At 38.0% G+C, this 14,087-nt stretch overlaps 1 protein-coding gene across 1 annotated transcript; it reads left to right on the top strand.

Annotated features, from left to right (window-relative positions):
- The first annotated feature begins 9,347 nt into the window (after positions 1–9,347).
- Positions 9,348–12,370, top strand: LOC145607826 (uncharacterized). Its single transcript, XM_081663423.1, has 2 exons — positions 9,348–9,580; positions 10,450–12,370. The coding sequence occupies exon 2, from the start codon at positions 10,880–10,882 to the stop codon at positions 12,029–12,031; it is 1,152 nt and encodes a 383-aa protein (XP_081519549.1). The 5' UTR covers positions 9,348–9,580; positions 10,450–10,879; the 3' UTR covers positions 12,032–12,370.
- The last annotated feature ends 1,717 nt before the right edge of the window (positions 12,371–14,087 follow it).

The raw sequence follows: 14,087 nt of genomic DNA, 5'->3' as shown, positions 1-14,087 counted from the left end.
TATGAGTTACCTGGCCTAGATTTCATGTTGTTCAAGTATTGCTAAATTACCTAATCGAGATTTGAACATAAAGCTAACAAAATTACCTATAAGAAAAATTACAGCCATTATTTACACCATTTAGTGAGACAGGCATTGCCCAAGTTCAAGGTATGCCCCATTAAAAGTTTTCTATATATAGTCAATGCATCTTTATATGGGGTGCCCCAAGCTCGTCATGGCATATGCTTCTTGGCCGTGTCATGGCGAGGCCACAGCCAGACCGTGGCTACCAATGTTTAGCCACAATCCAGGAGTATTTTGCAGCAACTTTTTTTTGGTGCTTAAAATAGTCACTATGTCACAAGCTTAGAAATCAAAATTTGGCATCATTATTTCACCAGTCAGTACAAGCTGAGCAGAATAGCATATCAATATTGTTTCACATCTCTCTAACATTATCTATAGAGCTTTTTTATTCTGAAACCAACTAGAGAGCTTCATCTTTCCCAAAGTTTGTGCTCAAAGAAGATAGAAGAAAATTATTGCATACTAGATGAGTGCAAGATGGTCTCACCAACGAATTGCTTACAAAGAAACACGATAACAAAATGGCAATAATTGATTAGTATCAGTATGTATGGTATTAAAAAAATGCAACAGAAATACTATCACTCTTGAGTTCAACAATGGAGTTTAATATGCACTCCTGATGCGCTTACTCTTTCTCTCATACAAAACAATCTCAAAAGTTTGTAGGGATAGCTAAATGATTTTATTACGAACTGGGAACCACAGAATTATAATGCTCACCCAGACAAAAAGCATGCTTGTAATATGATAGCTTGATACAAGAGTTCAATGAAGTAGAAGAACCATCAGTCTTTGTACTCCTTGCCCATTTCAACATCAGGGAAGGACCCTGAAAATATATTTATATGTTTCTTCAAGCAATGTGTCAAGGCACCAAGCTCCAGCTGCCCACCCAAGCTGCTGTTGTTTCCAACTCGCGACAGTAGTTTTCAAATCACTGTGCCAGACAATCATCTAACTCTCAGCTTTGTTGTGCCTAAATTTTTACTACAGGTTCAGATGTCTGCAGGTTGCTAGATCGCAGGTCACAAGTTGCTAGATGCAGGTTACAGATTGCTACGTGATCAACTACTTTGTTCAAGGTATTGAATGAAGTTAAACAAAGATATTCCAAAGGAATATTCTAATTAAGAGAATCCAAGTTTGAAGAAGTCAAGTTGTTAAAAGTTTTCCTACGATTAAGAAAGGGATATTTCCCTCCAAGAATAAGTCAATTGGATATGTTAGTTGTATCTGCACCACAAATCAGTCCACATTCGTTGAAGACCAAATGAAAAGGCCAAACTACCTTTCCTACTTTCATGGAGGACACTCCCACTATCTCCAACTGATTATGGGCAAAGAACAAGTCAAATGGCAATGGATAAGCACAAAGAAAACATGTGCTGCTTATTGGGCGTGTCATGGCGAGGCCACAGCCAGGCCGTGGCTACCAATGTTTAGTCACAATCTAGGAGTGGAGTTTTTTGCAGCAACTTTTTTTTTTTTGTGCTTAAAATCAAGCTGTCAAATGTGGCGTGTCGTGTTCGTGTCGATGTTAAACGAGTTAAAAAAACTTTTACCCAAAGCTAACCCGTTTATTAAACGGGTTGCAAAACCACTGACCAAAGCTAACTCGTTTATTAAACGGGTTACTCATGTAACCTTTTACCCACATAATATGTAATAAAAAATAATTAATATTCAATTCAAAAATAAAAAAGAAAGATATCGTTAATTTATTAAAGATACTACACGAGTTTAAAGTTAATAGTTTTAGCAATAAATACCATAGGGGTTTAAAGCTAGTAGTTTTAACAACACAACTATACATTAGAATTGTCTCAAGTTAACCGCCAAATTAAATTTTAATTTATAAAAGATGAAAATTATAATTTTTCAACCAAAAAAATACTAAAATATATAAATGGTGTCAAGGTTATTTACAAAATTACAAGTATTGAATAAAAAAAAATTCAGTTTTTTACTACTTAATTAATTAATAGATTAAGCGTGTCAAGTTCCGGTTAACAGGTTGTCATTCAACCCATTTATATAATCGGGTTATGCGTGTCGGTTTCAGGTTGAAAATTTCAATCCAAACCTAACCCGTTTAATCTCGTGTTGACCCAATTATATAAACGGGTCGAGAATTCTTGACCCAAACCCGCTTATTTCGTATTGAGTAATCGTGTCGTGTCAGCTTTTGACAGCCCTACTCAAAATAGTCACTATGTCAAAAGCTTAGAAATCAAAATTTGCCATCACTATTTCACCAGTCAGTACAAGCTGAGCAGAATAGCATATCAATATTGTTCCACATCTCTCTAACATTATCTATAGAGCTTTTTTTATTTTTTATTTTTTTATTTTTTTTTTGAAACCAGCTAGAGAGCTTCATCTTCCCCAAAGTTTGTGCTCAAACAAGATAAAAGAAAATCATTGCATACTAGATGTGTGCAAGATGGTCTCACCAAAGAATTGCTTACAAAGAAACACAATAATAAAATGGCAATAATTGATAATTGTATCAAAATTTAAAGGGTATCAAATATCCAAGCAAATCAAACTTGAAGTGTATCAGTATCATCAGTATGTATGGTATTAAAAAATGCAACAGAAATACTATTACTCTTGAGTTTAACAATGGAGTTTAATATGCACTCCTAATTCGCTTACTCTTTCTCTCATACAAAAAAAAAAAAAAAAGGGGAAAAAAACATCTCAAAAGTTTGTTGGGATAGCTAAATGATTTTGTTACGAATTGGATCCATGAAATTATAATGCTCACCTAAACCAAACGCATGCTTATAGTATGATAGCTTGATACAACAGCTCAATGAAGTAGAGATCGAAGAACCATCAGTCTTGTACTCCTTGCCCATTTCAACATCAGGGAAGGACCCTGAAAATATATTTATATGTTTCTTCAAGCAATGTGTCAAGGCACCAAGCTCCAGTTGCCCACCCCAAGCTGCTGTTGTTTCCACCTCGTGATAGTAGTTTTCAAATCTCTGTGCCAGAGAATAATCTGACTCTCTGTTGTGCCTAAATTTTTACTACAGGTTCAAATGTCTGCAGGTTGCTAGATCGCAGGTTACAAGTTGCTAGATTGCAGGTTACAGATTGCTACGTGATCAGCTACTTAGTTCCAGGATTTAATTGAAGTTAAACAAATATATTTCCAAGGAATATTCTAAGAGAATCCAAGTTTGAACAATTCAAAGTTGTTATAAGTTTTCCTATGATTAAGGAAGGAATATTTCCCACCAAGAATAAGTCAATTGGAAATGTTAGTTGTATCTGCACCACAAATGAGTTCACATTCGTTGAAGACCAAATGAAAAGGCCAAACTACCTTTCCTACTTTCACGAGGGACACTCCCACTATTCTCCAACTGATCATGGGCAAAGAACAAGTCAAAAGGCAATGGATAAGCACAAAGAAAACATGGCATGAATCTCTAAGCTGACCTGGCAGCTAACTCCCCCTTTCAAGGAATCATCAAAGAAGTTGTTACAAGACTTCAAAAGGCTCCCTTATTATAAATAGGATGTAATACCATTGTCAAATGATAAGATATGAGCCCTAAGCATCATATTTCATAGCCATAAGTTACATATTCATTCTTGATTACAAAACAACATGTATTGTACCTGTACTTAATTCTCAAACTAGTAGATTGGTAGACTCAACTTCACCCGCAGTTTTTACCCTTATACCTGGGGTTTACTGCGTCATCATCTTGTGTCTCTTCTCCTCTTTTCCCTTTGTTCATCTTTTGTAGGTTATTCACCCTCATTAATTGAACCTACATTATCATTAGAATCTTTACTGATCTAGTTGTTGTCCTATTGAACCTGGTCGAATCTAGCGAGCAAATTTTGGCCTAAACAACACTCTCCTTCAAGATATAAAAAAGGGGAGAAATTCAAAGACATGATCACGCATATAATAAGCGACCATTTCTCGAAGCTGCAGGTAATTAAAAGCCGAAGAACCTCCTGACAAGTGAGCTAGCTAATCCTCCACAGCACGATAAAGGCAGTGGGCATCAGGTTTAATATCATTGATGGTTAATCCAAGTGGGTCTAGCTTCTTCTCAAATAACACATCTTTAATCACTAAAAAAATATAAAATAAGTTTGCTTCCGTAAAAATATGTAATAAGTTTAGATCAAATAAGTTTGCTTCCGTAAAAATATGTATTTTTAGGGAAAGGTAGCACGAGCAAATTATTAAGATAAATCAATCACTGCCAGAGTATATACTTTGAGGGAAAGGACCAAAACAAACACGTTCATCACAAGTTCCTGTATCCTATCTAGCAATATGATGGGCTACCGTATTACATGCTCGTCTAACATGAGAAAACACACAAGAATAAAAAAAAAATAGTTGTCATGCCTAAGATCTTCGTAAATTAGATGAGACGGAGTCAAACCCGGAGACCTATCCTTCATAACTTGAATCACACTTGTTACTCTGCGAAGCCCGAATCTCCTTGCACGCATCAGACCATACCTAGCAGCAAGCCCTTCAGCAATTGAAGGGATTGTATATGGAATGCGGCGAACTCCAGCAAATAATAGCCTCGTCCCTAGCTACTGCCCCTAGTCCCACCAGCCTACCAGTGCACACATAAGCACCGACATTGACTTTCACAACCCCCCCCCCATTAGGACACATCCAAGCAGAAGCATTACTAGCAGTCCTCTGATTACTTATAGTAGGCACGCACATCACTTTCTTTCTGTAATCATAAAACTCCTCCACCAATCTTGCAAAACCTGCAGCAACAAGCACAAAATTCAACCTTTCATTGCCATAAGCCAACTTGAATCTGCGGAACCAAGCAGCCCACATCAATGCCCCAAGAGTTCTCAGCTCTTTTACCTTGAGTTTGCTCGCCCGCCCAAATCATCTCTCCTTAAAGGATACAACAAGAGCCCCTTCAAAGAGATTTACTAGATTACTATGTCTCCAAATCTCTATAGTAGCTTCGCACTGGTAAAGGGCATGAATATAATTGACTCATTTGCAGCACCATACACCTGACAGGGGTATCTTCTGTTATATGTCTGTAAGCAAGTCGCACGTCTGTAAGCAAGTCGCTCTTTGACAGCCAAGTTGCCCTTACACGCACTCCAAATAAAGTGCAGAAGCTTCGAGGACCCTTCAATTGCCACATCCCCCTCCAAATCTTAGCATCTTCACTTCCAACATCGCCCTCAGACAACACCATTCCGCTTGTACGTGCAAGGCAATAACATGATTTAATAGAAAAAATCCCATCTTTTGTTTGTGACCAAAACAGCGTATCAGTAAGTCGCCTATTAGATAAAGGGGAAGTGTCATAGTCACTTTTGGTCGACCAAGGCAAGGCCGTCGACCACCCAGCATAGGCGTGCAAGGCCTTCGGGACTTGTCCACGCGAGCAAGTGGATGCTCAATTCGGGAAGAACGAGCCAAGTGAGGCTAAAGTAGCTCACTACCGTGTCTAAGGCATGTGAGGTTATCAAGGATGACCCTAAAGTGCTTAGACCATGGTGCTAGAAAGATCCTCAATGTGTTTGGATGAGCAAAACTCCATAACAACCTTTGATACTTATTGAGGGGACTTATTAGGACCCTAATAGATCATACATGACCATAGGGTCAAGGTTGGGTTCAAGGATCCAGCTTGAGAGCCCATTATTGTGTTACTAGTATTTCAAGGCTGTAGTCATATAAAGCTCTATAGGGGGCGAGTGCTCACTCAAGGGGTCAGTGGCTGACCTAAGGGTGGCCTTATGGCTAAGGGCGTTGGGCATGGTCTTGGACATATGATAGCCTATGGGGACCATAGCACACTTGGATGACTATGGTGGACACTCAATAGGACAAACCGACTCGGTAGTCCCCACTAGGAGGGATGCGGGATGACGAACGAAGGCTGAGGGCTTAGTACGATGCATGCTTGCTAGGTGGTGCGTGGTTTGACTAAGGGATGCTCTTGCAATCATGCTAGGGTGTCTCTATAGTGGTAACCATAGTGGCTCCGGCATGGAGGAACGAGTGCTGCCCGGGTCAACGATGTCTTTGGTGCCTTTGACGAAACCATGGACTTACATGGCCACATGCTTGATGCTAAGGAACGACCTTGGCCTGTAGATTGTCTACCCAAAGCTTTCCTTGGTGGACTATTTATAGAAGGGACTCCTTGACAGTTATGCTTAGTCATCGTGATTGCATGCGGTTGCCTTAAATCTAACGATGGGTTAAGTAGTGGGGATAGTGGGCGGTTACGTACGGTAACAACCCACGTTGCACCACTCTCCCTAAATTTTCGGGACGATTATGCTGAGTTGGCACATGGCTAAGTATGGTTCCTAAAATATAGGACCATGATGTTAATTGGTTGACTAACGGTTATTTTGACTGGACCTTTGACGTGGTCAAACGGGAATGTGGTTTAGCCACTACGGAGGCGGTTCCTATAAAATAGGGGCACCAAAGTAGTGGGGTGTAACCATGGACGTGGGTAGTTATTCTGAAAGGATAATGCCACGTCAGGTGGAAGTTACATCACTCACTTAGTGGCCCTATAAAATAGGAACACTAAGGGAGTGGGTGGTTACTCTGATCAAGCGGTTGATCGCCACATAAGCACCCTGGTGCATGTCTCCTGAAATGTAGGAACATGGCATAATGGGGTGTGGTAGTTACCAAGCAGTTACAAAGGCATGTTAAATGTGGATAACTCCCTTGAGTACGTGGACAAGTCCAGAAGATGCATCCAAGTAAGCATTAAAGTAGTGGGCAGTTACTAGATCGTGGGCGTAGTGGGTAGTTATCCTATCTAACTGGGATGTAGTCAGTGCCTATAAATAAGCCTTCGCATTCATTTGCTGGGCATCGATTTTGGGAGCTCTAGAGAGAGAAACTCCTTGTATTTTGTAAGCCACGAAAATAATAAAGTGTTTATTTGAGTGGTGCTTGTCTCTTGCTTGTGTGCGTTTATCTTTGTTTTGCTTGAGTGTTAGGCTGGTCTAGACTTGGTCTAGGCGCCATCACGGGAACCTCCTTGGTCCCTAACTTAGAAAAAAAAAGTTAGTCCTCAAATTATCCCGTGACAGGTAGCCAAAATAGCAACACTAATGTCAAAAGAGAAAGTGTTATTTATCAGATCAATATCCCACTTCCCATTAGTATCCAATATTAGTTCACTCACCCTCATATCCGTATTACTCGTTACATCCGGGGAAGGATACATTATTTTCTGGTGAGCACAAATCCACGGATCAATCCAAACTTTGATATATTCCCATTTCCATCCCGCCATACAAGTCCGTCACGCAACAAAAACTTCGCACCCCAAATACTCCTCTATGAGTAGCTGGGATTATAGCCACGGTTTGCCTCTATTATACTTGAATGTTTATAATACTTGGCTTTTAAAGTGAGGTGCAGCAGGGAGTTTCCACCCTTTAGAAGCCTCCAAGCTTGCTTGGCAATCAGGGCTTGGTTAAAGCTCCAAGTCACGGAAACCTAAGCCCCCCATGTCCTTCAGAAGGCATAGTAACTTCTTAGCCTCTTCACTAGAACCCCACCAAAATCTGCAAAGGAGAGTGTGGATTTCATCCAACTAGACAATGCTTCGGTAAAAATATGTAATAAGATAAAGATAAAGATTAATTTAGGTAAAATAAGTTTGCTTTGGTAAAATATGTAATAAGTTCCCTAATAATGAGTACTAGATGAAGCCCGTGCGACGCACGGTTTGTTTGATTTTTTTTTTTTTTTGAGCTAAAATTTGTTGTATATTTAGATAAAATTCCTAATATTAAAAGATAATATTTCATATTTAATTAATTTAAACTTAAAAATCTCATTCGCCAATTTTGCTTACATGGCATTTGAATTATTTAATTCTAAAAGAAATTAATAATCTCTTATTTAATTGACTACTACTAAGATTTATAATCCTACATGGCGCGCTGAGAAAATTAGATCCTACGTGGCTCTCTAAAATCTCGGGAAAAAACTCCCCTTTATATATATATATATATTAGATTGTCTAGTGAAAATAAGTTATAATCAATAAAAAATATATTAGTAATCTTAATGAACAAACATAATAATGAGCATGTAAAAACAAAGTTTTAATTTGTATATTAATTTTAGTTTAGTAAAGTAAAAAAAAAAATTAATTTGAACAAAATTAATTTCATTTCAGTAAAAAAATAAGGCCTTATTCAGGTCACCCTACAAAAATAATACCTCTGTCATTAAATTACATTCATACTTCTCTCTATTATGTGAAGAATAAATGTTAGAAGTAGGAATGTAATTTAGGGACGGATGGAGTATTCTGTAAATAATTTCAATTCAGTTAAAAAAAAAAGTCTATTAGTTTAGTTAAAGGGAAATTATCATTTGTACACCACAGGTTTGAGCTTTTATCAATGATATACTTGCTTCAGTTTTAATTATCAGCGGTACACTGTACTTTCAACCAATTTACTAAAGTAAGCATTCCGTCAATTAAATGTCAGTAATATGCATGTTAATGACTTGCAATTAATTATGACCAATTTTAACTCTCTCCTTTTTTTGCCCTCCTTAATTCCCCTCCTATATCTAAAAAACCCACCCACCTATGTCATTATATAAACAAAGTCAGGGGTTACTTGATTGGTTACTCGGTCAGAGGTTACTCGAGGGGTTCGGTCATGGATTATTCGAGTGATTACTCGTTCAGGGGTTACTCGATCAGGTTTAACTCAAGTAACCCCGGCAACTCCAGTAACCCTTGACCAAAAAACTCGAGTAACCCCTGACCGAGAAACTCGAGTAACCCTTGATCGAGAAACGTAACTCGAGTAACCCCGTTCGCTCAGGGGTTACTGAAGTAATTCAGTCATGGGTTACTTAAAGAGATTGGTTGGGGCCTTAGAGTTACTTGAGGGATTAATCAGGTCAGGGGGTTATTTAGTCAAGGGTTACTCGAGGGGTTTGGTTATAGATTACTCAAGGGGTTACTCGGTTAGGGGTTACTCCCCTGGCTGAGTAACTTGAGTTACCCCGACAACTCGAGTATTCCGTGATCGAATAACCTCTATTCAAGAAACTCGAGTAATTCCTAACCGAGAAACTCGAGTAGCTCCCTGCCCGCACGTTATAACAGGCCGCCTACAAAAAATTGTGTAAATTTTTAGTTAAAAAATTAATAATGGTTAGAATTTTTGTTTTAAATGATTCAAGTTTTACAAATGTGGGCCGTCAAAGTTAAAGTGGAAGAAACATTGACTAATTTCATTTAGTTGCTCTGTCTCTCCCCCACTCTGGTTCACCACCACCCACAAATTCATCAACATTTCCGCCGCCGGCGGCTTATAGTTGCCGGAAAATGGAGAGATTTCGCCAAATTCCGACCTCAAATACTAAGAATTTTACAATTTCTTGTCAAATTCAAATGCTGCCTGACAAATTCTGGAGAAAATCCTTCAAACTAAGCTTTGCTTCTTTAGTTTCCTGACTCATTGGGTATTTTCTCTCTCCTCTTACTTTTATTTAGTAATTTTATTCCAAATTTGAAATTCTAATTGTTAAATAGAGCCATTAGAGAGTAGCTCTGCTTAGCTATGGCTTTTAAAGTTAACTTACAATTTTTGTTGAAATGGGTGATAATAGGAAAATTCAAAGTTAACTTACAATATTTGTTTTTAAAGAACGAAATTACAAATTTTGTAATTAAGTCAACAAAAATACCCATCAAATGTACAATCAATATTACTATTTTCTATGGTGCAATTATCATATATCTCCTTGATGAATGTTCAATGTTTATAAAATGGCTAAGTTGTAAATAAATACATACACTTTTGTTCTGTTCATTGTAAAATCAACCATCAAAACAATATATATAAACACAGCATTTGGTATTATAACCAAATATTAAATATTTACACTTTTGCATTTTATTTACCACTTGCGTTTATTTAGGCAATTATATTGGGGCGTGCTAATGAGTCATGATTCTACTTAACATTTCGGATTAAATTACTGTAAAGTATACACTAATTGAGGAGGTTACTAATTACGAGACTTAAACTAAGCACAAGAAATCAAACTATACATTAGTCCGTACATTTTTATACTTAATTATTCCTATTATTTGAATCAATCTATGATAATGTTCAGCACCAATCTTCCTTGAAGGCATTAGTAGCAAATTGGATGTGTTTGAGGGTGTTGGATTTGAGTAAGTCAGGTATAAAAAGTTTGCCACATTCAATAGGTGAATTGTTGCATTTAAGATATTTAGATCTCTCAAACAATGATGAGCTGGATGTGCTTCCTCAATCAATTACCAAGTTATATAATTTACAGATATTGAAATTATGTAACTGCAGACAATTGAAAGAGTTGCCAAAAGATTTGATGAAGTTGGTTAACTTGAGAATATTGGAGACAAATGGTTGTGATAGGCTGACTAATATGCCAAAGGGCTTGAGTATGTTGACTTGCCTTCGCGTGCTGAGTATGTTTGTAGTGGATGGATCAAAGGCAAGTCAGAAGCAATGGTTTGATCAACTGGAGGAGCTAAAAGGAATTAACGGTCTGAAAGGTGAGCTTTTGGTCAAAATCAGATTATGTGAAAATTCCAGAGATGTTAAGAAAGATACAGATAGGGAAGGAGCATATTTGAGGGGTAAGGAAGATCTCAAACTTATAAGCATATACTTAAAAAACACGGACATTGATGAAGAAGCAAGGAGATTAATGTAAGAGCTGCAACCACATCCGAATCTCAGGGGATTAAATTTGTTTGAATATGTTGGCATGAGAATGCCGAGTTGGGCTAGGGAAAATAAGTTGGCGACCTCTCTCCCTAATCTTACTAGATTGAATTTTTCCGAGTGTGGGATGGAAGACTTGACATGCCTTGGAAATCTTCGTCATTTGGCATTCCTTGATATTATCGAATGTTTGAATTTGAAGTACATTTTTGAAAAGAGTGCATTAGTAGGTGGCAGTGATCCAAATGGATTCTTTCCCAGCTTGAGAAAGCTTGATATGTGGAACCTTCCAGAGTTACAAGGATGGATAAATTTAGGGGAGGGGGTGGGAGATAATAATCAGCTTTGTCTTGATATTAACCGCAGCTTCAGCATGGCACCAATACCACTTCCTCAATTGAAGTATTTGAGGATATCTAGTTGCCCAAACTTAAGATCGACTCTGCAATGTCCCAACTTAGTAGAACTACATATCCATATGTTCAATAAAAGACTCCAAATAATTGTGCATGTCGCGGAATCGTGGGATGAAAAGGCGGATGCAAGTGGCAGTAGTACTGGTTCTACTACTTTCTTATCTTCATCCTCTTCTTCAAATGATATTTCCAAATTCAGGAAAGTTCGCTTAGATGATGTTCTACTGCTAAATTCAATTCCCAGAGAAGCAATTCAGTGTCTTGATGAGCTGCGTATATTCTATGATGACGAGTTGGAGAGTTTGAAAGAAGCTGGGGGTGTGTTCAGTAGCTGCTCATCTTCCCTGCGATCCTTGGAAATCGGAGATTGCTGTAAATTGAGGAGTGTTATTTCTGGAGGATTGGAACATCTCACTGCCTTGGAGGCTTTATCAATCTACAATTGCCCTAATTTAAAATTATTGGGAGAAGAAAAGGAAATGAACGCTATTGGCATGCCATGGCCATCCTTTCCTCACTCCCTCCGTAACATGAAACTGTTTAGTCTCCCTCAGCTTGTGGATCTTCCAAATTGGATGCAATCTTTGGCAGCCCTCCATACCCTCGAAATTAATGATTGCCCGGGATTGGAATCTATGCCAGATTGGATGCCTAAACTGACTTCCCTCAGGGTACTTCGACTCTGTTACTGTTCCGAACGCCTCAAGGAAAGATGCCAACAACCCACTGGGGAAGACTGGCCTCACATTCAACACATCTCTTCCATTATATTGCGTTAATGCTTTGAATAGGTAATATATTGTCCTTCAAAACCTGCAAATACCTCTCCCATTGTAGATTGGATTCATTACTTGAATGTCATGTGTACTACGGAGTAACTACTAGCATAATATGGTGCAAATTGCAGACGTGATCATGGTCTTTGTCTATGTAATCATGTACGCATTGCAATTTGCGAACAGTTGACAGAGTTGGGTGTATTTAAATTATGCCTAATCTTTGCCTAATTATCTTATTTTAATTTAAATAGGTAAGAGCCGAAAAGTATAATTTGCAGACTTATAATTCCTGATGTATGGTTTGTTCTGTATGAATAGCTTTGTTGAAATAATGAAAACGGAAAATTATTTGTTTTTTTTTTACATTCCCTTTTTTTTTTTTGTTGTTGTTCATTTGACATTTCCTTTTTCTTTTTTATTATTATATGCACAGCACAAAAAGGGATAGACTGGGGAGGGGGATTTGAGGAGATGTTACACAGCTGAATGAAAAAATCTCTACATTGTTCCAGTGAATTGCAAAAGGTGTAAAAAATGATAAAGTATGATTTTAGGCGATTGAAGGTACTGTTGTTTAGTTGTAGCAAAGTGGAGTTTGGTGCTTGTTATGGGAGCCGGCAAGCCGCTTGAGAAAGCGAATAGATGGTGGGAAGTTGGAAACTGGGTAGAAGAGGGGTGGAGTTGCAGAGGTGTCATGGTTTTTGAAAGGAGAATAAGTGATCAAGAGAGAGAAGCCGCCTTTCAAATTTGTTATTGTACATTTGAGTTTTTCAATTGTTTGTGAACAAAAATTAACTTACATAGTATTTAAAAATTTTTATTTATATTTATAGGAAAATTTGTTAGAATGGTACTTATATATTTACTTTTATGTGAATGAATTTTTATGTTCACAATGGTGAAAAAGGACTTTATAAGACACTTTTGTTGTGTGAAGGAACTTGTCGTCGGAGTCTGATTGTTGACTCCAAAACTACAGCGTTGACCATCATGTACATGTGGTCTTATAAATGCCCCTATTCCTTTTTTTTCTTCCCACGTTTACCTTCAATTCCCTTTCCACTTGTTTCCACCTTCCATTTTTCTTCTCAAAGATATAATTTTAGGTTTTTCAAGGTCGAATTCAACCATTTAAATTTTCAATCTGGAGTTTTCATATATAAATTTAACCATCTAAAACCACAATCCATGATAAGATAAAATAAAAGGTACTCGTATTATAAAACCATTGTAAGGGATGAGAAACTTAGCTCTAAGATATTAAAATCCATGTGTGTCACTGTCCTAGTGTTCTGCCTAATCAATCTCCAAACGAACTTGCAATTTTTTTTGTGAAATTTCAAAATTTGTCCATAATACATTTCTCTTTGAAACTCTTACTCTGCCTTGTATAATTGTATTGTGGGTGTTAAATTTTGCTGTGAGTGTTGGGTCTTTTATTTGGTGGGAGTGGCATTTAGGACAGGAGCAATATGTACTGTTGTTGATGAGTCATTGTCACTTACTGGACATAGAGGGGTTAATTAATTTGTGCGTGCCTTTGTGAGCGTGTTTGTGTGTCTGCATGGTTCTGCTGTGGCTGCTAGTGATGTGTGCAGTAGATCGCTGTAGTGTAAGCTGGTATGCTAGGGAGTGAGTGCGTGTGTGTATGTGTAGGCAGACAAGAGGGTTGCTAGGCATGTATTGTAGCCGCCAGGCAGCTCTAGTGTCTTCAATGGTGCTAAGGTGAAACTCTCTGTGCGTGTGTGCAGTATGGTCTGGACTCTGGAGTATCTAGCAGGGTGAGTTGTGTATTGGTGTCTGACATTGCAAGTGCAATAGAAAGCCTTGTGGAGCAATCAAGCCAGTGTTTGCACTAGTCATCACTCATCAGAGCCAGCAAACCTTCCTCTCAGTAGTCCAGACCTTGGCTTCAACTAACGTATGACCTTCTTGAATCTGTTCAGTTTTCTTACGGGAGGATATGCCATCACCTCATCTGCCAACCAGCTTTCTGGAAAAAGTTCAATATCTTTCTAAATTACCTGGGTTTAGAATGCTTTGTTGGACCATATAC

Source organism: Chenopodium album, chromosome 23 (genome assembly GCF_948465745.1).
Source record: "Chenopodium album chromosome 23, dcCheAlbu1.1, whole genome shotgun sequence".
Classification (NCBI taxonomy): Eukaryota; Viridiplantae; Streptophyta; class Magnoliopsida; order Caryophyllales; family Amaranthaceae; genus Chenopodium; species Chenopodium album.
This window is presented reverse-complemented; position numbering and strand designations above follow the sequence as displayed.

What these genes read in the sequence shown, in the direction of transcription:
- LOC145607826 (XM_081663423.1), top strand. Translation starts at nt 10,880, where the DNA reads ATGAGAATGCCGAGTTGGGCTAGGGAAAATAAGTTGGCGACCTCTCTC.